This window comes from Epargyreus clarus, unplaced genomic scaffold (genome assembly GCF_041222505.1).
Source record: "Epargyreus clarus isolate Ecla_fem2 unplaced genomic scaffold, WU_Ecla_fem_2.2 ptg000031l, whole genome shotgun sequence".
Taxonomy (NCBI): domain Eukaryota; kingdom Metazoa; phylum Arthropoda; class Insecta; order Lepidoptera; family Hesperiidae; genus Epargyreus; species Epargyreus clarus.
This window is the reverse complement of record NW_027332236.1, coordinates 3,421,677-3,447,961: the sequence shown is the minus strand read 5'-3', so window position 1 is coordinate 3,447,961 and position 26,285 is coordinate 3,421,677. Positions and strand designations below refer to the sequence as shown.

Sequence of the window (26,285 nt, the reverse complement as noted above, 5' to 3'; positions counted from 1 at the left end):
AACAAAGTTTTCCTCTTTATAATATTAGTGTAGATATATTATATTATAGTGTAGACAAGAAGCTTATACCTATAAATCATAAGTCCGAAGATCTATGAAACTGAAATAATTGCGCTCGTTAATTCGAGTTATTTCGAGTAAAAACTTATTTCGATTTCCTATATTAACACACTACCCATACTAGTAAAGATTAGTCCGCGTAAAACTGCTAGTTCGCTCTGAATATAGAAATGAATCGCGTCGCCATAGCAAATTTGTATGACTACACCTGCTCGCAACAACTTCAGAGCGGACTAGCAGTTTGGCGCTGACTATACTACAGCTATATAATTCTATGCATACAATTAAATAAAACGGAGCCACGTGCGATTGCTTGTAATAATAATAATAATATAACCTTGGAAAGGTAATATATTCTAATACCCTCCTATTACGACTAAGGAATTCATATATTATCTGTTTTTAGACTTTTTATTACATATAAAAAATGTGATCTAAAAAAAAAAGACAAGCCTGTTGAGATTTCAATAGAAGGCCGTGGCTTCTTACCATCTTAACTGTTATTTTTAAGTATAATATATATATATATATATATATATATATATGTCGGAGGAAGAGTCGAATACGACATAGAAGTTATTTAATATAGCTAGACTAGAAAGTAACAGTAACTTTAGTATTTTAGTAATGTTATTGATACTTGATCAATCGAAGGGAATATTGTTTTAAATTATAATTAACAGTCATTGTATTGCTATCGTATTAGATGTCGAATCAGAGTAGAGACTTTTAAGAGGTCTCTAGCGGAGTCGAGGTATGTGGCCGCGCGGTGGGGAAACAAGGATAAGAACTGATGTGAGTGATCGAGGTGGATCATTATTTTGTTGTGCTTTGGAGCGTGTAGTCACTACCTTGAACCTGCTGCTCAAATCCTTTGTTTGTAAAGTAATAGTAGTAGTATAGTTATTTTGTAAATCCGAAGTTATAAATGTTATTAACAATAAATTCTGTGATTACTGTATTTGTGCCTGCATCTACCCTATGAAAACGCCCACAAAAGCCATAGATTCTATCAATGATGTCGATGAGAGCCGTCCTTCTCCGACATCAGAAGCGGGATCTGTGCAGGCACAAAAGACTTAAGTGAATTGAGTGTAACAAATAACGGCGGCGGTGTTCAACGAGAAATAGTAAAATAACAATTACTTGTGGAGGAGCTGCGCAACTTGCGAAAGTTGGTCTAAATACATCACCTGAGTTTCATCCTGAGGAGGTGCAACCTGACGACTGTGATTGTTTGGTTGATGAACAGCTGAAGTCAGGGGAGTATTTTTTTTTCTCTATCTTTCCTTTTCTGAGTGTTACTATGAAAGATTCTGTCATAAATATTGTAAAATTTTAAGATTTTTTTTCTCTCGGTTATTAGTGATATTTTACAATGTTGTGAGTGTTTCGTTGTCCATATGTTTATGCGAGATGGGTTATATTATATAATTACTACAGCATAGATCAGTTTAGATAATTTATTATTTTTATCCATTCAGGACAAATTATATGTTATTAGTTCGTTCCTTTGTAACGTGACATTTTATTTGTAGAAAAATATGAAAGTCTACAATACAGGACCTTAATCTTATCCCAGATTTTACATTTTTTATTAGCTTGTGGACAATTTGGTATTTGTTGTCATAGCTGTTATAAATGTTTCAGTTAAACCAACGGAAAACTACACTATGTTCGAAAACCAATTGCCTCAATACGACGATGGCTATGACGAGGCTACAAGTCACCTGATGATATAAGCGTGCCGCTGAATTTCATATAAGAACGTGCAGTTGGAGATTATGGTCAGCTAAAAACAAGTAAAACCATTATCTGCCTGTATAGAGGTGTACACGAGTAGACGTTGTATAAGGCCCGAGTTCTTCACACAATTTGGTGAGCAATATTCATTTTGTTTCTGACTTTGATGCTAATTACGATAAAACAAAAGAGAAATAATGGCCAGAAATTAAAATACCTATATGATTACCTGATATGATGATAAAAAAAATGTAGATTCTTGCATTTTATTGTAAAATACATTCAAGTACTTTGTGTTTATGACATTATAATTGTATTTTAAGCTAAAAAACTGAAGAAAGTTTAAATAACCACATCTGGATTGAATGTGTGTTATTAAAATAAGAGTTACGTAATATAATTTTGATAACATAAATATAAAATACTTAAATCATAGATTAGTAAGTTAAATGAATAAGATGTTGGCTGTTGTATTTTGATATGTCGAGACCTATAGAATCAGACAGTGATATTTCAATCAATATTAACAGTAATATACTTACTGTTCTTGGTAGATTTACACATTACAGGTTGATGTTAACCTACGAGTAGGTAGTAGGATTATTCGGGTAACTTAAAAATTAGACTCTTAAATCTTAGCAAAATTGTCGGGTTGTAAGTGTTGACAAACGAACAGATTATGCGATAAAATTAGTTGTGAGTAAGTAGATTTTGGGGACCAATATTATTATTAGAAATAGATATATGACCGGTTTTTTTGTATATCATGTTCATCGGATTATCGGTGTTCATAAATAATGAAACTTACAAAATTCTTAATCGCTTTTGTCATTCATATGTAACATTTTAAGGATTGCCTTAGTATCGTGATGATATACATACATAGCTAATGGATTTTACAGTTCGTCTATAAACATAGAATCGAATTTAATAGAGAAGACAGTAGGTACTATGCTTGGTGTGTAAAGACATTTAACTATAATTAAATCAGCAATAGACTGAACAAAGGGAGGAAATTTATCATCCAAGAGTTGTTACTAATTTTATTAATAAATGCGTAAGTCGTTCTGAAATATAAGTCAAATAATATAACTGTTCGTGTGACGCAAGATAACATTTTTGTATGAAAATTTTAACCACATTTATAATCTACTTTAAGAGACACTTCTAAAGCCGCCAGTATAGTTTCATGCAAGTTAATAGAAGCATATGGTATTGGTGACATATTTGTGACATGATTATTATTAACGTATGAAGGAAATTAGGAATTAAATTACGAATACTTTGAAGGAATTGATAGGAAAGCAGTTTTATTTTCAATGATTGCATTTCACAGTTTAGTTTTTGGATTGCAAAATGTTACTGTTAATATATCAAATCTGATTGACGACTGACTATTTTAGATATACTCGTACAAGTGATAACTAATTTGGTTACCCATACATAAAATTTTTGATAAATGAACGTTTTACGTATGGGATTAATGTTTCAGGCAGTTTGATCTATATTTTTACTGTCGAGATAGCGCCGCTATATAATATAAAAATAACTAAGATTCGGGCTACACTTTTTTCTAGAGTTTCCTAAATAAATTGATCCGAACTTAATATTTTTTTAAAAAATATTAAAAAAAAAAATAACAGCATTATCAACTATTATTGAAAATGTTCTGCTATTGCATCAAGTCGTAACCATACCATTATAATTATATTTTACTAGATTATGTCTGAGTTATTAGCCTAATATTGGACGCTGTGATGGATGCAATAAATCAATACTTCTTTTTATCGTATATTATATAGTTTGTATTTATTAAGAATACTGTAAGAAATGAAGGTATTGAAATATTTCCTAGTTTAAGAGATTATTCAATACACATAAACATACAGTGTATATTTTCTTTGAAGCCTTAGTATTCCATATAAATAACATCTTTCTTTTTTTTCACATATTTAAGGGTAAAAGAAACCGTATAAGCAAAGATGCCATTAAATTTAAACTATGTGAAAGTAACTCTTTAATAGGCGTTGTGGTTAGAATAAGTTATAATAAGTATAAGATTATATGATGTATAACATAAGAGATATGATTATATTATATAATAATCAAACTCCAATATGCACCTCCGATATTTTTTAATTACATGCGTATTAGAAATTATTTATCAGTTACTGCGGAAATCTCCCTTGTTACAAAATCTACAATATGCATTTCAAATAATAGTTACTTTCCTACGTAAGCAAATAAAATAGGCGAATATGACTTATTGAAATGTTAGAGAGTGAGGTCTTAGAATACAATATTAGAAGAACAACTCACAATACTTAAATGGACCAAAAATGCAATGAGTTGTAAGTTAGTAGTGTAATGAGTTGAATAGACTAATGCATCTAATAATGACTATTGCATAATAATGCAATGATGTTAATAGCATGTATCATGGTTTGACTAACTTAGGGGGTTAATACGTTTTAAAGGTAATATGATTATTCAAATAGGAGGACGAGATGATTATGGAAACGAGACAAATGCTTTTTAACAAATAGCATGAAGGCGGCTTATACAGCACGAAGGCTGTGTAAGCGAAAGGAAAGCTTTCTAACGGCGATATGATCGTTCAGAAAGCGTTAAAAAAAAAAAAAAGTACGTTAAATAGGCGAGGTGGCCATTTAACTGTTTGTATGTATTTATGTATGTGTTAAATAGGCGAGTTGGCCATTTAACTGTTTTTATGTATTTATGTATGTGTTAAATCGGCGAGGTGGCCATTTAACTGTTTTTATGTATTTATGTATGTGTTAAATCGGCGAGGTGGCCATTTAACTGTTTTTATGTATTTATGTATGTGTTAAATAGGCGAGGTGGCCATTTAACTGTTTTTATGTATTTATGTATGTGTTAAATCGGCGAGGTGGCCATTTAACTGTATTTATGTATGTGTTAAATTGGCGAGGTGGCCATTTAACTGTTTCAATGTATTTATGTATGTGTTAAATAGGCGAGGTGGCCATTTAACTGCTTGAATTGTATTTATGTATTGTTAAATAGGCGAGGTGGCCATTTAACTGTTTGAATTGTATTTATGTATTGTTAAATAGGCGAGGTGGCCATTTAACTGTTTGTATGTATTTATGTATATGTTAAATAGGCGAGGTGGCCATTTAACTGACCGTTTCAATTGTATGTATTTATATGTATACGTTAAATAGGCGTGGTGGCTGTTTAACTGAGGTGAGATTACTAACGTACCAGTGGTATAGATTGTCTTTTTGCCATGAGTAATGTCATACAATAGATGTAAAATAACTTTATTGTAACAACTGGTAATTGACTGATTTTCATTGCCTTAAAGTTGAGATACGTTGTTTTAAATTGGGGCGTAGTTGATTACAAATTTTTTGGGCAGTTTCTACACACTTATTAGTAAAATCAAGATGCGGGAATCAAGTGGCTAGAGTTCGCACGGCTTGCTGTGTGTGAACTGTCAGTTGTCAGTTAAAAGTAATAGGAAACAGTCATTGATTAAGTATTAGTGTAAAGTGGCTAGTTATGCGTCGTCACATCACAACATTCTTAATTTCTTAAGGTCGAGGGTCATAGAGAGCAAATTTATAGCCACTTATGTCGTGAAGGAAAAGAAATTCCAACGTATTTTTAACACAATGGCATTTTACACCTCATAATACAAAAATGCCACTTGAAAACTAAGTTGGGTTTAGTTTATTACTTAGTTCCATGACAGATTTCAAGTGATATGGCGTTCTGATTTTAACGTTTGAGACTTTCTTAATCATTAAAATGTTAAGGTCCCACTTAAGATTACACTTTAACTGCAATATTTTTGTTTTAAGATTGGTTGAATGGTTAAGTGTATGGGCGCCAATAAATCAACAAAATACTTATGGTGACTAAGTGTTGTGAAACTCGTTATTATTTAATATTTAAACATACAACTTTCCAATCATCCATCTATCAGCCTTGAAAGTCCACATACCCAAATCTGCGCGGCCTGGTCGGGGAATACTCTGGTCTCCTTTTGCTCAGATGTAATCCCCGTTCGAGGTCATTCCTACCATACAGTTTTACCAAAAGACACGTTTTATTTCAGATAACAATTGCACTCATCCTTCAAGATCACACGAGGACATGTGAAGCGTCAGGATGGCCGTGTCGGAGGAAGAGTCGAATACGACATAGAAGTTATTTAATATAGCTAGACTAGAAAGTAACAGTAACTTTAGTATTTTAGTAATGTTATTGATACTTGATCAATCGAAGGGAATATTGTTTTAAATTATAATTAACAGTCATTGTATTGCTATCGTATTAGATGTCGAATCAGAGTAGAGACTTTTAAGAGGTCTCTAGCGGAGTCGAGGTATGTGGCCGCGCGGTGGGGAAACAAGGATAAGAACTGATGTGAGTGATCGAGGTGGATCATTATTTTGTTGTGCTTTGGAGCGTGTAGTCACTACCTTGAACCTGCTGCTCAAATCCTTTGTTTGTAAAGTAATAGTAGTAGTATAGTTATTTTGTAAATCCGAAGTTATAAATGTTATTAACAATAAATTCTGTGATTACTGTATTTGTGCCTGCATCTACCCTATGAAAACGCCCACAAAAGCCATAGATTCTATCAATGATGTCGATGAGAGCCGTCCTTCTCCGACATATATATATATATTATACATATAGTATATATATATATATATATATATATATATATATATATATATATATACTAAAATTAGAACTAACTTGCAACGGCGCGACCGAAACACCTATTAACAATTGGTTACACATGGTCGTCAGCGATGATTAACCGTACTTTTCTTTCTTTCTTTTACATATCGTGTAATATGATTTCAGCCTTTCGGCCTTCAAGGATAGGCTAGAGTATCTTGAATAGGGCTACGGTATCCCCTGCCTGTCGAAAGCGACTAAAAGGGGGCTTTTAGTGGTCGCATGCCGTCGTAAACACCAGGTGTGCGGGAGGAGCGTAAACTGCTCCCCCCAGAGCAGAGCCCGACCGGGGCATCGCGCTCGGAGGACTCCGGTTGTGTTCCATCGGAGATCCCGGAGTCCTCTTGGCAACACTGAGGACGGCCAACGGGCGGGTTTTAGTGCGGTAAGAATTCCACATAACCCTGTATTGCTCCCACGGTATCGAGTACCTTTTTAAGGTTAACCCCTCGTAAAAAAAGGCTAGAGTTTCTGTGTCGGCCCGAGTACTAAGTTGAAATGCCTTATATTAGTTCCATACACATTAAAGCAGAACATAAGAGTAGCAGACGAGCATGCAGTTCACCTGATGGTAAGCAACTGCCGCCCATGGACATCTGCAATCAATCCCAGACAGGATTAGATTCCTAACTGAGGTCGGTCACAGATGCGCCGCTGAAATGTATCATTAGACGGACTTGACAACAGTGCCGTTTTTACAATAACACTACGCGGGGTTCATGACTAGGGCCCCTGACGGCATGGGAGCCCAATAAAAGTATTCTGAAATGCCAAATAAATACGTTGGGTTCTTCATTTTTTAATTTATTTTGAACGAGATCTTAAATTCTTGTGTCCTGGGCCCGGGCTCACTGGGCGGTCTGTGAGGGGCCCCGGCACTCTTAAAGATGGATAATGGCAACATGAACATCTTAAAACCAAATAAAAAGGAAGTCCTACCTAAGAAGGGCTAAGAAGTTAGTGATGATGAAATGCTTTGTATAAGCACGGTACAAATATCTATAGATCCTTATAATGTGGTATAAGTGTCTATGTTATATAGCACAAATAGGTGTAATGGTGCCACTGGAACCTATCTATGAAGGGTTCTACCACTTTTTAAAGTAGTGTTAGGCTAGCCAAATAAGTCAAATAACAAAGAAGTGGTGTCGAAAACAAATCTAGTGGAAGCAATAGATCGACTGATGTAACACACATTGTCAACGTGATATGGACCGATGATAGCGCAAAAGTGGCGGCAAAATGGGGAGACAAAAATTTGAAAGGGCGAAATGAACGCCTTCTACACTCACAGCCCAGTATCGTGGGTGTGATAGACACACAATGAGGAATACACAAACACGCAGACCCAGAACAGATATTTAGATTCATCATTCAGATGTCTGGTCGGGGTCGAACCCGGGACACTGCGCGTCAGAACGGTACGGTGACCGCTCCGCCATGCGGTTTGTCAAAAAGGAAGAAAGTGTTTGGAGAAAATTGTTTCCAGATCGCTCAACATTGGATTAGTGGTTCATTATTTCACAGAAACAAAATAGGTTGAAAACCAACAAACTAATAATGGTTAGCGAATTGGTACAAAAGTTGTAGACACACCTAGTACAGTAAATTAGTTTTTTGTACCCAATCCTCTAAAAAAGGCAGGCAATGATAGCCTTGTAGTTAAGAAACTCGGCTTCTTGATCGAGAGGTCCGAGGTTCAAATCCCAGGCACGCACCTCTGATTGTTTCAAAGTTATGTGCGTATTAAAAATTAATTATCACTTGCTAAACGGTAAAGGAAAACATCGTAAGGAAACCTGCATACCTGAGAGATTTATAAAAAATAAAAACAAATACCTCAAAGGTATCTGGAGTCTACCAATACGCACTTGGCCAGTGCGGTAGACTATGGCCTTATCCTTCTCATTATGAGAGGAGACATATCCCGTGCCCAGCAGTGGGACAGTAAAGGGTTGCTGATGATGACCCAATCCCCTATTTTTTCTAAACTACGAATCTGAATTATGAGATGAAAAACGTATTTAATAGGACGATATTTGAAAGAATTTCTTAATTGGATAATTCATGAAAATTATCCAATTAACAAATTCCTGAAAATACAATACTAATATATTAATTTAATTAACAATCCCAAATAGTAATAACTACGATACCAGCATTAGAGTTCCGGGTTCTATCCCGGGTCAGGCACCAAAATTATAAATAACAATTTCTGTAACAAGGGTGCCACATATAAACATATATAATATATGTCTATGATATCCACGACACAAGGTATTCTAGCCCCCATTACCACGAGCGTACACGCTTTCTCAATTGTATAGTAGATAAAAAAATATAAATAAGTGAATTTACAAAAAAAAATATTTAAAGTTTTAAAATATTCAATACATTTTGACGTCGGGAATTTTTCAGGAAAATTTAAATGCTAGTAAAATTATTGAGTATATAAAAATTGCTGCTAATTCATTGTTCATCCAAAGCTTTTAATCGAAATTAAGATATTTTAAAATGAATTGCACTAATAAAAAAATGATTGCGAAATAATTTCTAATTATAAATACGTACCTTCATAACGAATCCTTTATATTTGTTAATTTTCATTAATACTTGTGTATTCATTAAAGAAATTGTGAAACTGTAACTAATTACAATTTTCCATGCAGACATTGTTCAGATTATTAATGTTAATCCGTAACTATAACATACGTAAGTAATATGCTTATTTAAATATTCAAGCAAACTTTCCTGTTCCGGTAAAATAAAGATAAAAAATCTCGAATATTAACGTAAATAATTCACGTAATTCTAGAAAATTCCCGATAAACGTATACGAGTCGTCCACCTGATAAACAACGTATTATCACAACCACGTTGCAAGGACTACACGTGACAAACGGGAATGCACGCCAAGGTTCGCCGTTTATTGATTTTTCCGCAAAAATTCCCGATACATTCCACCGGAATATTTTAAACGGAAGACCAATTAATAAATGTAAAAATGTGAATAATAAAATCAATTTTATTCTACACACAACATCCACTACACACGATACAAAGCACGATCCGGGAAGCCATTCCATTCCACCGGTCAAAAAAAAACATGACACTAAAAACTACGCGATCTAAGTCACTATTTCACCACGATTTTCACTCACCATCACATAGCTGAAATTATTAGCTCCGTCCGCACTGTACGAAAGCTGACGTCAAACTGGCGTTTAGTTCGTCTACGAATTTTGAAGATGCAGACGTTCGATTTTTGAAAACAGCTGAGTCTACTGTAACTTGACCTACCCCCGATACTTTCCCTCACATTTTCACGAGTGGTGGGGCGGAAATAGGGCTCTAAGTGAACTGGGCACCGATTGGCCTTTAACACAGAGGTCACTGTCGGGCTAAAAATTTCAAGAAAAATATAACCTCACGGATTAAATTGTTGTCAAATTAGCGTGAAGATTGCAATATTTAGAAAGCACTGCAATTGGTTCGTTATTTGCGTAATGTTTTGCGATTATTCGCAAGAATTGACGCCATTTTTGTTGGTTATACTGTGTGGGTTTTGTGCGCATGCGTTAGAGAAAGGGTAAGGGGTGATTTTGAATGAGCCCCTCGCATTTAAATATTGCCGACGTTCATAGAAATATTTTAGTACGATCTTATCAATTCTGAATCGTACTTGAATCGACTTATACCTATTACGCGGTAATTAATACGGATGTGACATTGAGAAAAATTTAATGATATTAACATCTCTGCAAGTGTACGATCAATAATGAATGACAATTATCTTTCTGCGTTTCAGTTTAATGAAACTTCCAGTCATTGAAAATCGCTTTGCAAATCGTTTTGACGTTCTTCAGAACTCTTCGTGAAATCGAGATCTTTGAGAAATCTTCTAGAAGGAGTGAAAACATAATTATAACGCGTCTTTATTCACGTGTTAAAATTAGGAATAAATCAGTGGCTTAAAATACAGACTGTTCCTGAAATTAAATATTTTATTATTTTTAGGCACGTTATTACAATTTAAAAACTCACATTTTATAATTAGCGTCCGAATGTGCGGGCTAACTGTCATGGGAGTTTCATGGGAAAATAATTGGAAGTCTCTAATTGAGTTAGTGGTCCCCTGCGGCTATTTCAAAACTTTACTATCCCATTGCTGGGCTCGAAGATCTCTCAGAATCATATGGTTCCTAGATTCAGATTCCAACACCAAGCCCCATTTTTAACTTTTTTATTATACTTTGTAAAAAAACACGGCGTATATCTATTTAAGAGATAAAGCCCAGTTACAAACGGACAGACCGACAGACGAACATCACAGGCTTATAAATACGTTCCCGTTTTTACCGATTGCGTACGGAACCCTAAAATGGAAGACAATGTCATGCAGAAAACTTGAACTTGTATTAGTGACTTTGAACGCCATAGATTTGTGAATCATGCAGCTGAATTTATGTGACGTCGCTTTTTTTGCCCACTTATCTACACGCAATGTTATTTTAACTATTTTCCAAGCGTAAACGCAGGAAAAACGCTACATTTATTACATAACGAGTCGTTCTCGAAAGAAAATTCTCGAATGAGTCGTTATTAACGACTCATTCGAGAATTTTCTTTGTATTGAACACAATCGGCATGTTTTGTATTGTATGTTTTGTATTTGCATTGTGCGTAAATCGTCTACTTACACTAAGCAGAGTTTGGTATTGTTTCAACATATCTAAGATTCGTACATAGGTATTATAGGAAAATAATATACTCAGCTGCAAAAACAATATATATTCATCGGTAATTCGTATGTCCTATATCGTATGCCTTCGTTAGTAATGTTAATAGATAATCGTCGTCGTTGTCAACCCATCACTGTCCCACTGAAGGGTCCGGGTCTTCTCTCAGAGTAAGAGGGATTAAGGCCATAATCCACCGCGCTGGAAAAGTAAGAATTAGTGGACTTGATATACGCTTGAGATCATTTTTGAGGGCTTACCGTACCCTAAGGGGTAACGGAATCCTATTACTAAGCCTCCGCTCTCTGTTTGTCAAAGGGCTCTATCTCCGGAACCTTTATAGATAGACCATTAATTTTTTTACAGAGTACATATAACGGTGCTACTATAACAAGAAATGCTAAAAATAATAAAAAAATGATAATAAAAGCGGGTCGCCATCCAAAAAAACGCTGTTTTTCAACGTTTTTCGTTGTATTTATTGAACCATATATAATAGATAAACAGTTCAAATTTTCACAATGCATTTATTTCTAAGGCAGCTATGATAAATAGAAAATATAAAAAAGTAAAGGAAAATTTCTTAGTACTGAACCCTCCAAATGCGAGTTTGACTCGTGCTTGAGCAATTACATTAATTCTCTTAGGCGTGTAGGTTTACTCACGATGTTTCCTCCACCGTTTAAGGAATTGATAATTAATTTCTAATAGGTTATGAGAAAAAATAGAATGTGTTAGCAAAAAAAAATGTGTACATAGCATAGATTAGTAAAGATTACTCACTCCTAACAAGTGTAAGAGTGCAAGTTTTGAGAATTGAAATAATTGCGTAAAAAAGTTTTGCCACGTCTCCGTGATAAAATGTCCTTAAAATATTTAAAATCCTTATTTATTAATTATGTAATTTACGCAGTATTAGTTACTTATTCGTAAATTTTCTCTAAAAATGTTTTTTATTTGTCAAGAATTAAAAAGAATAACTCACAAATCAGTCTTTTTGGCTTCATTGAATTCCAAGGCGGCGAAGTATCTTTACTAATCTATGGTATATAATTAGATATTATATTTTTGCAACATTTTACGAAATGTAGGAAATATTATTTTTCTAGAAAAATATTGGCAACCCTATCGTTTTTTTTTTTGGTTTGAGATTTCGTCACATTTTTTTACTGTTAATGCTATAATAACACACGTAACGAAAAACCGGAGTCGCAGGGCTTTGAACCTCAAACTCTCACTAACTCGTAATTACATAATTACAAGTTAATTAGCCTACGGCAATCCATCTGTGTGCGTACCATTACTGTTTACAATGCACTGTTTGCACACATGTAAAAGGGAACGTTGAAGACAATACGCCAGGGTCGGATTTAGAGTTCTGGAAGCCTATATTAGCCAAAAGCGTGCATTGAAACACAATACGTAGGGCAACGAGGACCTCTTAACTATTTTTCAAATGAAAGATAAAAAAATCTAACATTCAAAAATTTCATTGCCGCCAAATAAAATTATTTTACGAAAAATGTAGTAATAATTATCTAGTTTAGTTTAGTAAAATTAAAAAAAAAAGTAATCGTTGCTGACTTGTCGAAATTTTGATATATATGTTTTGTGGGAGCCCGTCATTTCAGGCCCAAGGCGCTAAACCCTGCCCTGCCCTGAATCCGGCCCTGAAATACGTCCACCTGTACACACCGGTAGAAATGTAAAACCATGAAAAATCAACAAAATTTCGTATACAAAGAGCTTATCATTAAGAGTCTTGAAAAACAACTTCTACCTATGAGTTGGTAATCGCTTCAAATTTGCTATATTTTTTGATTCATTTCGCCTATTTCTATTTCTCTATACCGGCAGGATAGCATTATTTCTGAAGCATGTGAAGAAGATGAAGGGTGTCGAAGAGATATAGAGAGACGAGATAGTCAGAGGTAGCTATAGTTAGAACTAAAAGGAAGCAACACGTCTACTAATTTAAATATAATTTGCGCCAGTTTGGCGCAAATTATACTTAAATTACTAGTACGCTCTGAAGTTGTTTCGAACAAGTATAGTCATACCATGGAACATACAATTTGCTATGGCGACGTGATTCATTTATATATTCAGAGCGGACTAGCAGTATTACGCGGACTATACAAGTATAACTTGGAATTGGTCGTCTTTTAATGATGATTAGTTATCAGGTGCTCAGCAGCCTTGATTGCTACTAAAAAAATGAAATGATAAACAACCACTGCTGACACTAGGCGACTGTAGTCAATTCAAAATTTGTTAAATTTGTCCTATTTGAGGTCAGTCACAGATGTTGCTCTGCTTGGTTAACTTCATTCCGTTAGTTTATAGCTGTCTCGTAAAAATACACTGCAATTTCTTCTTAGTTTGATATACTTACGGAATTTCCAGACACTCAAATTATCTCAATTTTATTTCTCAATTTGAGTTTTTTTATATAATATAGGAGTAAGATATTCCTATCTGAGGTCGGCCACAGATGCTCCGTTATCCCTGAGGACTAAGCTGGAACGCATCGGAAAATTATGCCTCCCTTACCACACCCTTCAAACTAGTACCCTTCACAGCGTTTAACACTGCTGTTATGAGGTAGTAATAGGAGGTGACGGTGGTACCGCTGGAGTCGAACCAAAAAAGGTTCTACCACCTTTCAATGTGCTTTGATATTTCTGTCTTCAGATCAATGATTAACGAATATCAAGTCATTAATGAAATGATAATGAAACCCAGGCATCAAAAATCGATTTATTCGGATGACCTTCCTTCGCAGACAGCAAACGCAAAGACGTCTCCCCTAAAAGTGAGGTTTTTGACCGTCTACTAGTCAAAGTAAGCTAAGTTGTGTGTCTAATCTAAATAATCAGAAATAACTTTTTGCTCATTTACATACTATGTACTTGCACAGAATGCTTAAAATTAACCTTGATTGTAATCTTAATATATGTTAACTTGGGATATCTCCTTATGGAGATTGGAGATATACAGTTAGTTTTTTAAATGCTTGGGAACTAACCACGCAATCCGAAACTATGTATAATAAGTAAATGAGACAAATGTTCAAAGGAGTAACAGGGTATTTCCATCCAACTGCGGAGGGTAATGTAGGTAGCTATGTATAGTCTGCGCCAAACTGCTAGTCCGTCCTGAAGCTGTTGCGAGCAGGTGTAGTCATACAATTTGCTATTGCGACGCGATCCATTTCTATATTCAGAGCGGACTAGCAGTTTTACGCGGAATATACCTACATTTCGTGCTTTGGCTCGCCCTCTTTTTTAACATATGAGGTATCTAGATTAGATTGAATCGTCGTCTAAATTATAGGATTTTTAAACAATTGTTTTTTTTTCGTTTTTATGTAGGTAATTTTATAGTTAACTAGATTTCCCTTGCCGTGAATCGAATGATAGATAAGTGTTATTTATTTACTGTCGTAATAACAATCGAAAGTCAGCGAAACGGATAAACAAGAGAGACAATGCATTTGAACTGTCTCAACAATTTCTCAACATCAAACAACTCATAGATAATAATGTTATGATTCTTGACCTACTTATATTTGTGAAGTACCTAACTCAATTGCTTGCGTAAACAGCAAATGAAAGGCACGATTTTTATACCGTGAAGGTTTAGTCTGTGGTTGCGAAGAGAAACTTAAAAAGCGCGCGAAGCTGGTACTACAATAGAGCGACGCCATCTAGTTTTGCCTCGTAGGATTGTCAATTCGTCTAATGCGAGATCAGAATTATTGTAAGATTTAGTTCGCATTTTTTATATAATTACAGGCAGTAATCGCTGCCGCCCATGGACTTTGACAATAAGATATCTTCTTATCACGCAGGTTTGAGCACGCGTGTGATTCTGGTACGCTTGCATACTCGCACGCTAGCCGGGAAGAGTCAGCAACGGGTAATTCACGAATGCCGACAGTACACACATTTTGGAAAGCATCAAAAACAAATAAAAGGACTCGATATTTGATTAAATAATCAACTACCAATAACATAGAGTAAATCTTACCTACATTATATATTAAATCTTCGTAATATTTACTCTTTGCACAACTAAGCTGTCTGACAACCCTATGAGCGTAGTGCTTGGAAAACAATGTTGATATCTTTCTTTCGCTTGTTACTTACTGGGCTCTCGTTTCTAAGTAGGTTTTGATTCATTCCGCTACTGGTAAAATAAAATGCACACATAATGTACTAGGTATGTACATAATGTACGATTACGACATAATAGTGTATAAGTAGTGATTTACTTAATTATTACAGATCTAGAACTAAATACTTACAAGGTAACAAGACATTTCAATTCCGTATTCTCGAGTATTAATATCCGTAACGTTTTCAGGGAGGACTCTGGACCCTATTTGGAATCACGGAATATCTTTAAACGGAGTGCATAGTCGTATACTTACTTACTAATTCAATTATATAAAAATATTGCTGATTAATAAAATGATACTGTTTCCAATAAAATTCATGTATGTGCGTTGTATGTATATATTTAGGCAGGATACATAAAATTATATTATTACATAAATAATTTATTATTAAAGTACAGAGTACGATTTATATCAATCAAAGTTATCTCTTTCGTGTGGCTTACGAGTTTATTCATTCATTTTTTTGAGTAATAGCGACATCTGTTTTTTTGTGTGGAATAAGTGACCTTTATAACACCGCTGTTAGATGGCACTGTAATCAGACAATGTCAATTTGATTATGTTAAAATTTTAAATTTAAAAATATCTTTCTGTATTTAAATGAAAATATGTATTTTAAATGTAAATTAAAAAATATATATGTAATTATTTAATGATTTTTACATTAGGGTAACATTTTAATTTGATAGCTTTCTATTATAGCAACACAGGATAAACTAAATGTCACAATTTTCAGAAGTCAGAAAGTCAGAACAATAATACAACTTTTAACGGTTGAACAATATTTAAAGTACCCATGGCTTAAAATAAATTCTTAGAGGATATTTTATTACCGATACTCTTAGAGGATATACCGAGGTGCATAATACGCTACAGATTGGACGATACACGAAACATGGATTCTAAAAACTCGTTGAGTAATCCCAGAAATCGTAAGTATAATATTAAATATTTATTCATCACATTTACTTAAGTTTAAGAATACTGAAGTAATATAATCAAATGCGCTACTTTTTGTGCATATGTATTTGTGGCTACAGCTGCTAGAAATGTTTAACTTAATAAACGTGTTATTATAACATTTATAGACTACTTCACAGATTCTATGCAATTACCAATTAGGTAAACGCTCGTAAAATATCTCAAATGTTAGTTTCGACCCTGTAGTTTTTTTTATTGGTGATCTGCTTGCACTTCTCCAGCACCTGAAACCTACCTGAGTTTTTTTTTTTTTTTTTTTATAATATAAGAGTAGCAGACGAGCATGCAGTCCACCTGATGGTAAGTGACTACTGCCGCCCATGGACATCTGTAATCAACCCCAGATAGGATTAGATATTCCTACCTGAGGTCGGCCACAGATGCGCCGCTACCCCTGAGGACTAAGCTGGAACGCCTCGGAAAAGTCTGTCTCCCTTACCACACCCTTCAAACCGGAACACAGCAGCGCCTAACACTGCTGTTATTAGGCAGAAATAGGTGTGGCGGTGGTGCCGACCTACCTGAGTATAAATACCTTGTATTTAAAATTTTTTTCCAGGTTTTCTTAAGCTCTCATTGAAGAAAAACAGAAAAAAGGCCTGTCCGGCGACACCAGAACCTAAATCGAGTCCTGACATAATAGTTCTTGACGAGTCTTTTGATAGATTATGCATGGATTGGCCAAAAAAAGTAAGTTATATAGATATTTCTAAGTTCAACACTAGATAAATCACTCCTAACAAGAAAAGTCGTCAGCGAAAATAAAAGGTGACCGGACTTACTGAAATAAGTCAATTGTTTTAATTTTGTAAAATCAAATCAACTTTTTAGATCGGGGGTCTTCATTCTACATTTCTGCCCCAGGCCTCCGACGACCTTAGTCCATCGTTGACACTAGAGTAAATTTTGCATTTGATACTTTGTGTGTTATAAAGTATTTTGTATATGTAAGTCACACAATACACATGTATATCATTTTTGGCTTTAATTGACTAAACACCAGAATATCAGCTATACAAACTTTCATTGTCTTAATATTTATTATATATTTTTTCCAGGTACAATTATCACCAAAGATATACTCTCCTATAACTATAAATGACTCCTGTGACCAAACATATGAGGATATTATGCGTGAATTAAATGTCTCCGGTAAAACTCCTGGTAAAGCAGGCAATGTAAGTAAAGAAACTAAGACTAGGTATATTAATAGAGAATTAACTTACACATAAGCAAATTGGTATGATTTTTCATATGATTTATAGATGGTACTTTTTTATAATTTGAGAGTAGCAGACAAGCATGGAATCCACCTGATGGTAAGTGACTAATGCCGCCCGTAGACATCTGTAATAAAACCCAGATAGGATAAGATATTCCTGCCTGAGGTCGGCCACAGATGCGCCGCTACCCCTGAGAACTAAGCTGGAAAGCCTTGGAAAAGTATGTCTCCCTTACCACACCCTTCAAACCAGAACACAGCAGCACTCGACACTGCTGTTGAAGTGAGATAAGGCAGAAATAGGTGCGGTGGTGGTGCTGAATGGTGGAGTTGAACCACAAAGGGTTCTACCACCTTCAACTTATTTCTACTTATTAAAGTTAATATATTAGTTGCAACTGTTTATGTTCCCCCTCTGGACGCAGGTCTCATTCCAAAACCTGGAAGTGTCCATTTTTATATTTCTTAATAGCATTGGCTAAAGTTCCACTTATGTTTATTGTGTGTGTCACATTTAATTTTCCATATTTCTGAGCTACCTATTGGAAACCTACCATTTGGAAATATATCATATTTTTTTGAGTTTACAATATATAATGATTAATGTTTTACATGCGTTCACAAGACAGTGTCAATAGTTAATTGAAGAACTGTAAAAGAGTTGGAAATTGTTTATAGACACTATCTAAATTTACTAAAAATGTTTTGTTTTTAAGGATGTTTTAAAAAATATACTTATATGTATTTACAGGTCTCATTAAACTTGACAAAAGAAAATATTATATCACCAACGGAGACCAAAGATACAAGACCAAGTATCGGAGGGTGGTCTCCAGCTCAGAGTATAATCTGCGCCACACCGAGACAAGAAACTGTACCATCTACACCAAAAGATATAGCCAATGAATCCTTAGAACAATGTTCTATAAAAAAAATAGAACAGTCACATAAGAAATTACTTAGCGACTTGTATGGAGAAAAGTGGAAGACAATTCCTACCTTATTCAAATCTATATCTGCTAAATATGACAACCTTAGTGAGGTGTCTAAAAAACTAAAATTTAATGATGACGATGAAAGTGACAAAGAAAATATTAGACATGATTTAAGAAAAAACAGAGAATTATATTTGACTGGATCAGAACGTAAACTTATAGAGAGGAATGATATATGTGACTCTGATAGGAAATCAAAGAAGAAGCTATATACTGAAAAAATACCGAACACACCTGAACCAAAGCCCATAAAAGTTAAAGGTAATAGTACAACTAAGAAAAATAAGGGTAAAACTATAACGGAGTTGGTTAATGAAAGGATTAATAAGTTAACGACTGAAGTTGATTTGTTAACGAACAAAGTTAAAAGTGTGTCCGTCACACCAACAACAGATGTTGTTGTTAAAAGGCTGAGTTTTCTAGCATCATTAGCAGGTATGTTATTTAATATTGTTATGTTGATGATATATGTTTTACATTTTCCTCTTATCTAGATAAAATAATTTTTGGTTTGTGGTTACTTTAATAAAATTTAACTTCAAGTCTTCAAGTAATTGATGTAATTATTTTATAACAATTTATATAATTAATAAAAATAGTGATAGTCTAGTGGTTAAGAAACTTGGTTCCAAAGAGGTTCAAATCCCAGGCACGCACCTCTGATCTTTGCAGAGTTATGTGCGTATTAGAAATTAATGATCACTTGCTTAAAATTGCATACCTGAGAAATCCAAAAAAAAAGTTTTGCAAAGGTATGTAAAGTCTACCAATACATACTCTGCCAGTGTGGTGGACCATGACCTAATCCTTTTCATTCTGAGATGAAATCCGTGCCCAGTGTTGGAACAGTAACGGATTGATGATGTATTAATAGAATGAGAGTTCAATAATATTCTAATTGCCTAATTAATGGATGTATTCATTAAAATTTATATATTCTTTCAGATAACGTACCCTCATGGCGATGTCACATAGAAGCAATACAGTACAGAGACAATTATAAGACATTACGGGAACAGTTGTCAAGGAGACTCTTCAAGGAATTTAATAAGGGCGTATTTAGTGATCGTCTGGATGCAGATATGGCTATCTTATGGGACACAAAACTAAGGAGTACTGCTGGGTTAGTTTGGATTATACATTTACTAGGTGATCCGGCAAACATTGTGTTGCCATATAAATAAAAAAATATTAAGGGTGAACAACCCTTATCACTTTGGGGTATGAAAAATAGATAGTAGCCGATTCTCAGACCTATTGAATATGCATATGAAATTTGGTGAAAATCGGTAAAGCCGTTTCGGAGGAGTACGGTAACTAACATTGTGACACAAGAATTTTATATATAAGATTACGTTCCTCTATTAGGTATGGCTGGGAAAAGACTAGAACATACGTCCCCACTTCCCAAACTTCATTTCTTAGGGTGTTCAATTCTTAGGGTAGTTCGATTCTGGCAGCCGTTTCTGATTATAACAACAGTGTTAAAAACTGCTGTGTTGTAGTTTGATAGGTATGGGAAAAGAGAGTTAAAGAGATACTTAATTGGTGTGTCAAGTTGGTCTTCAGAGTTTGTCAGACTTATCTTACCTGGATTGAATATAGATGCTAATTTAATACTTCTTGACATAAACAAATGGTATGGGTTAATTTCTAACTATTGTTTGTCATTTTGAAACCAATCATAAGGTTTCCGACAAGTTTGAACAGCTACTTATAATAAAAACCTTTAATGTGCAATCCACAGGGTTGAAGCTAGGAATTTAGCACACATCTAAATACTAAAATTGACATTTTTTTATTGATCAATTGAAGGTTAAAGAAAATATATTTATATATTTTTAGCACAACAACAAACCGACTAATCAAGAACGCGAAATGTGACCGCATCAGAACCTCATACATCAAGCTGTCAACCAAAGTGCTGGATGCTCCTCAGCGATTGAGGGATACCCTCATCCATGAGCTCTGTCACGCTGCCACTTGGTTGATTGATGGCGAATTGAGAGCTGGTCATGGGCCTTTGTGGAAGAAGTGGTAACTTTTTTTTTAAATATAAAACTTTATATTTTTTTGGTATTATCTAAAATTCTGGATGATTCTCAGTAGTTAGGCATATTTTTGTTTCATTATGCTGCTATTGATTTGCTTAAGCTTGAAATTCTGAAGTTCGAAGACAGTTTTCCTTTTTTTATTGAAAAATCACTTGTGTTTCAGTTTCATGTGATTGTAAATTATAATGTCCTAAAGTACGACACTAGCCTATATAGACTATTCATTATTATTGTCGAAAATTCAAAATAATCCATGAATAATTAATTTTTTTTCATTGAATGCTAATCATTTTATGTAATTATACGTAATAATTTTATGATTAAATGTAATTTATTTTATTTTATCCTTATATTAATCTCTTCTTTTATATTATACAGGGCTACGCGAGCAATTAAAGTGTTTCCGGAATTGGGGGAGATATCCCGGTGTCACGATATGGAGATACATTTTAAATATTCTTACAAGTGCACTAAATGTGGTTACAGGTAAATACAAAACAAATAAAATTGTATATAAGTTCTACCAACTTTTGTAATAAGTATTTTCGAAGTTTGTTATTTATTTCATAAATGTCTTTTTAAAGAAAATTTATGTGTGTTTGTATGTTTTTCTGTCTGTATGAGTACAATACCAGTATTATACTCAATTGTCGAAACAAACTTTAGTAGGAACTTTTGTATTATATTGACAAACCAAACACCTATGTCGCTTTACAAAGAATATTGCCACAACTCAAAAAAAATAGGAATTTTCCAGGGGAGCCAGTTTAAAATTAAACAATGTTTTTGTTTCGAGATTTTTTTAATAAATGAAGTTAAAATAAGGGAACATACAGGTATGAGTAACTATAGGCATATGTAACCACAGTACAGTTAGACCTTAAAATAGGAAATATTTTGGATTAAATTGTACCTTTAAGAGTAAAGTTAATTTTGAGTTGTGCTATTATTCTTGCAAAGCAGCGATGTGTTTTTATGACACTAAACATTTTTGAAAAATATTTTCATTAATTTTCAGTATCAAACGTCACTCAAAATCCATCGACATAACGAAGAAATGCTGTGGGTACTGCAGGGGTACGTTTGAAATTATAGTCAACAAGAAAACGAAAGATGGCGTTGTAGTCTCCACACCGGCCCGTAAGGGCGGACCTAATGACTTTGCACTGTATGTGAAAGAAAACTATGGGACTCTAAAAGATGGGACCCGTACCCATGCTCAAGTTATGAAGCTACTCGGTGAACAGTTTGCAGCGAAGAAAACTGCGTTGAAGAATGGTGATGTTATAGAATTATAGAAGTGGGTTGGGTCAGATATAACGTATAGTCGAAAAAAGGACATATTGTGGTGATAGACAATATCACCAATCTTAATATGACTTGAATTTTTGATGAAAATTTCATTTGGAGTTATGTCTATTTATTTTATTGATTGTAATAAATTTTTGCATATTTATGCATTTTGCATATGAAAGGACTTAAATACTGTAAAAAAGATGAATGCCATTAGCATTACGTTAGTAAAGTTAAGCAAAAATCATAGATTAGTAAAGATTACTCACTCCTAACAAGAAAATGTACCCAGTTTTGAGAATTGAAATAGTAATAGTAAAGTAAATAAGTTTTGCCAGGTCTCCGTGCTAAAATATCCCTAAAATATTTGGAATAATTATTTATTTATTATGTAAATTACGCAGTATTAGTTATTTATTCGTAAATTTTCTTTAAAAATGTTTTTATTTGTCAAAAATTAAAAAAAAGAACTTACTAATAAGCCGTTTGTGGCTTCATTCAATTTCAAGGCGGCGAAGTATCTTTACTAATCTATGGCAAAAATAAGTAAATTAGGACGCCATATTAGAAATATTTACGTTCCCGCGGATCAGTTTAAAACAATAGACTAAAACTACTTTTGTAGATTGACCTAAATGCTGGGGATTTTGGACTAAATATATTTGAATATTACCCAAATTAATTATTAATTGTGAATATAAAGACTGATACAAAATGAGTTTTTTATAACTATTACTTGTATATTGTATAATTGTAATAATTTTGACACACTATGACTTTTGGAAGGTAAGTATATTGTTAATAATTTACATTTAATTTGTATAGACTTGTACTGGATACAAAGTATTTCTACTTTTTAATTTTATTCTAATGACATTTCGATTGTTGAATTGAATATTTTTATTGTAACTTTTTGAAATGTTATGTTTGACGCTAGTTTTCATTTTGAATTGAATATTGGTTACACAGATAATAGACGGCCATAAATCGAATTTGAGATTAAAAATGTAAACAAAGAAATGTAATTGTTGGTATGACATTTCAGGGGTCTTTGTCCTGGACAGTCTAAAGGCCTGGTCACACAATGCGTATTCTAGTGCCGCGCTAGAAGTAAATCCCGAAGGTGGCAGGCAGGCAGGTGGTGGAAGGCGAAGGTGGTAGAATCCTTGTGGTTCGACTCCGGCGGCACCACCGCCACACCTATTTCTACCTAATAACAGCAGTGTTAGGCGCTGCTGTATTCCGTTTTGAAGGGTGTGGTAAGGGAGACAGACTTTGCCGAGGCGCTCCAGCTTAGTCCTCAGGGGTAGCGGCGCATCTGTGGCCGACCTCAGGTAGGAATATTTAATCCTATCTGAGGTTGATTACAGATGTCCATGGGCGGCAGTAGCCACTTACCATCAGGTGGGCTGCACACTTGTCTGCTACTCCTATATTATAAAAAAAAATGCTAACGCCGCGTTCTAGCACCCAATTGTGTTGTACTAAGCGGCCACATACTGTTCATTTTACTGCGGTTCATAACTATTCTCTCATAGACAATTGCCGATAGAATGATTGTAACATTTAAAATATCAAGCACCCCACGCTTTTTACTCTGAATTGAATTATTATTTTAAAAACTTTAATGTTATTATAATTTTATTTCATTATGATTGATTGTTCAATCTTCTTTGTTCGATATTCTTTTTATTTACATTTTTTTTCTAGTTTTTAGTTCGATTAGCAATAAAAGCGTGCTTTTTTAGGTTTTTTTAAACTATTATTTATTACAGATTTGCGTGTTAGCGTCATTATAAGGGAATAAAAACTCGGCGGAGTCAATATTTACTTCTAGAACTACTAGTACTAGAATACGCGTTCTGTGTGGCCAGGCCTTAAATAATGAAAAATAAAAGACGTTTATGTATTTGGAATTGTGTACTTCAAAAATGTAAGCTCAAAATCAATCACAAGAGGTCACAGGCCATGGCGCATGACGCTACTGTGTCCTGCATTGATATGCGTATCAACATCACATTTCAAATATTATTTTTTAGTGATGAAGTAACTTTATTCTTGTTATTAGTAAATAATGTACATTGTTTTGACTTAGCCTTATTATCATTAATAATATATTTTTGATATTTTTATCTGTTATTATTTCATCCTTTCTTATAATAAAAATGATTTCTAAATAAATTATTATTAATCAACCCATTTTTGAGCGTGTATCATGTTTTTGAAGTACCAGGACATATTAATTCAGCAAAATGTAAATTATATAACACTATGATGTCAGCGTTTCGCTGATAGATGGCGCTATTATACCATATTTTAAAGCCGATGGCAGCACTGTGCAACATCATTGCATGTTTGAAAGTACCAGGGTATCATAATCAAGTAGAGGGTATATAAAAAAAAAAACAATGTCAGCGCTTCCTTGATAGATGTCGTTGTTACCGTTTAAATGTCAAAAGCGAGATCGGCAGCACTGTGCTTAAACATCATTGCAAGTTTGAAAGTACCAGGATATTGATTTGCCGATGATATAGTCATCTTGGCAGATTCGCTGAAGGACCTCAGCAAAATGCTAGGAGACCTCAACAGTGCCTCACAACGGGTGGGTCTTAAGATGAACATGGCCAAGACGAAAATCATGTCCAATGTCCATATCACCCGTACCGGTATTTGTTGATAGCACTCCTCTCGAAGTTGTTGACGAGTACAATGTGTAAGTCCAACTTTGAGAGGGAGGTCGAAAGATCCACTCGAAGAATCCAACTCGGCTGGGCTGCTTTCAGGAAATTACGGAGTATCTTCTCGTCCAAAATTCCTCAGTGCCTGAAGTCGAAACTGTTCGAGCAATGTGTGTTGCCAGTGATGACATACGGCGCCGAAACGTGGTCGTTAACTGTAGGCCTAGTTCGAAAGCTCTAGAGTCGCTCAGCGTGCTATGGAGAGAGCTATGCTTGGTATTTCGCTACGAGACATGATTCGCAATGATGAAACCCGTAGACGAACTAAGCTTACCGACATACCTCTCAAAATTAGCAGGCTAAAGTGGCAATGGGCAGGCCACATCGCTCGGAGGACCGATAACCAGTGGGGAAGGAAGGTCCTCGAGTGGCGACCACGCGTAGGCAAGAGAAGTACAGGCCGCCCCCCGACCAGGTTTTTTTTTTTTTTTTTTTTTTTTTTTTTATAATATAAGAGTGGCAGACGAGCATGCAGTCCACCTGATGGTAAGTGGCTACTGCCGCCCATGGACATCTGTAATCAACCCCAGATAGGATTAAATATTCCTACCTGAGGTCGGCCACAGATGCGCTGCAACCCCTGAGGACTAAGCTGGAACGCCTCGGAAAAGTCTGTCTCCCTGACCACACCCTTCAAACCGGAACACAGCAGCGCCTAACACTGCTGTTATTAGGTAGAAATAGGTGAGGCGGTGGTGCCGCCGGAGTCGAACCACAAAGGGTTCTACCACCTTCAAAACCGTGGACCGACGACCTGAAGAAGACCGCGGGAAACCGCTGGCTTCAAAGGGCACGGGACAGGTTGGAGTGGCGCCAATTAGGGGAGGCCTATGTCCAGCAGTGGACCTCAAAAGGCTGATGGATGGATGGATGGATGGTCCTAAACTACTTCCTTGAGGAACTCCAACTGTATTGTATTTTAAATCTGATTGGTAAGTTTCCTCTTCTCTACTAATCTACATTACTTCCGGTCACTTATGAGCCATTCAAGTGGTCGGCCACGCATACCATACCGTTCACATTTCCACAGTAGCAGTTTATGAGGGAGATAATCAAAGGCCCTGCTCATATTAATAATATACCAGTTGTTTTATGCCTGTTGTCCACACTTTCTAGTATACTATTGACTAGATTGAAGGCAGCTAGTGTAGTAGACTTATTTTTGCGAAATCCATTTTGATCTGGAGTAAGTATTTATCAATATAGTTTGTTATACGTAAAAGCTTAGCGATTTCAAAAATTTTGGAAAATATCGATATGAGAGCAATAGGCCGGTAATTATTCAAAATAGTCTTTTCATCACTTTTGTGAATAGACCTTATTATTGATATTTTAAGAATTGCTGAAAATATGCCAGTAGTAAACGACATGTTTATAATGTGACTTAAGATTGGCGAAATGAACTTCGAAGCTATTTTTAATATTTTGGTTGGAATATAGTCATGCCCAACGGCTGGGGTATTATTAAGATTCATAATAATTTTAATGATTTATTATTAAAATTAATTTTGTGTTTTTATATGTCTTTAACTTT

At 34.8% G+C, this 26,285-nt stretch overlaps 2 protein-coding genes across 3 annotated transcripts in view; one reads left to right on the top strand and one right to left on the bottom strand.

The window, feature by feature from the left end:
• Positions 1 to 9,822, bottom strand: part of LOC140754762 (solute carrier family 41 member 2) — a 102,412-nt gene extending 92,590 nt beyond the window's left edge. The window contains exon 1 of one of the 2 annotated variants that reach the window (XM_073089850.1): positions 9,708 to 9,822. The gene's annotated coding sequence lies outside the window, so the exon portion shown is untranslated. The remainder of the gene's footprint in view (positions 1 to 9,707) is intronic. The other variant, XM_073089849.1, reaches the window with a different exon arrangement.
• Positions 9,823 to 16,201: 6,379 nt separating this feature from the next.
• LOC140754733 (uncharacterized) lies at positions 16,202 to 23,655 on the top strand. Its single transcript, XM_073089813.1, has 8 exons — positions 16,202 to 16,400; positions 17,009 to 17,139; positions 17,508 to 17,627; positions 18,423 to 19,101; positions 19,612 to 19,789; positions 20,512 to 20,703; positions 21,099 to 21,206; positions 21,739 to 23,655. The coding sequence occupies exons 1-8, from the start codon at positions 16,364 to 16,366 to the stop codon at positions 22,016 to 22,018; spliced, it is 1,725 nt and encodes a 574-aa protein (XP_072945914.1). The 5' UTR covers positions 16,202 to 16,363; the 3' UTR covers positions 22,019 to 23,655.
• The last annotated feature ends 2,630 nt before the right edge of the window (positions 23,656 to 26,285 follow it).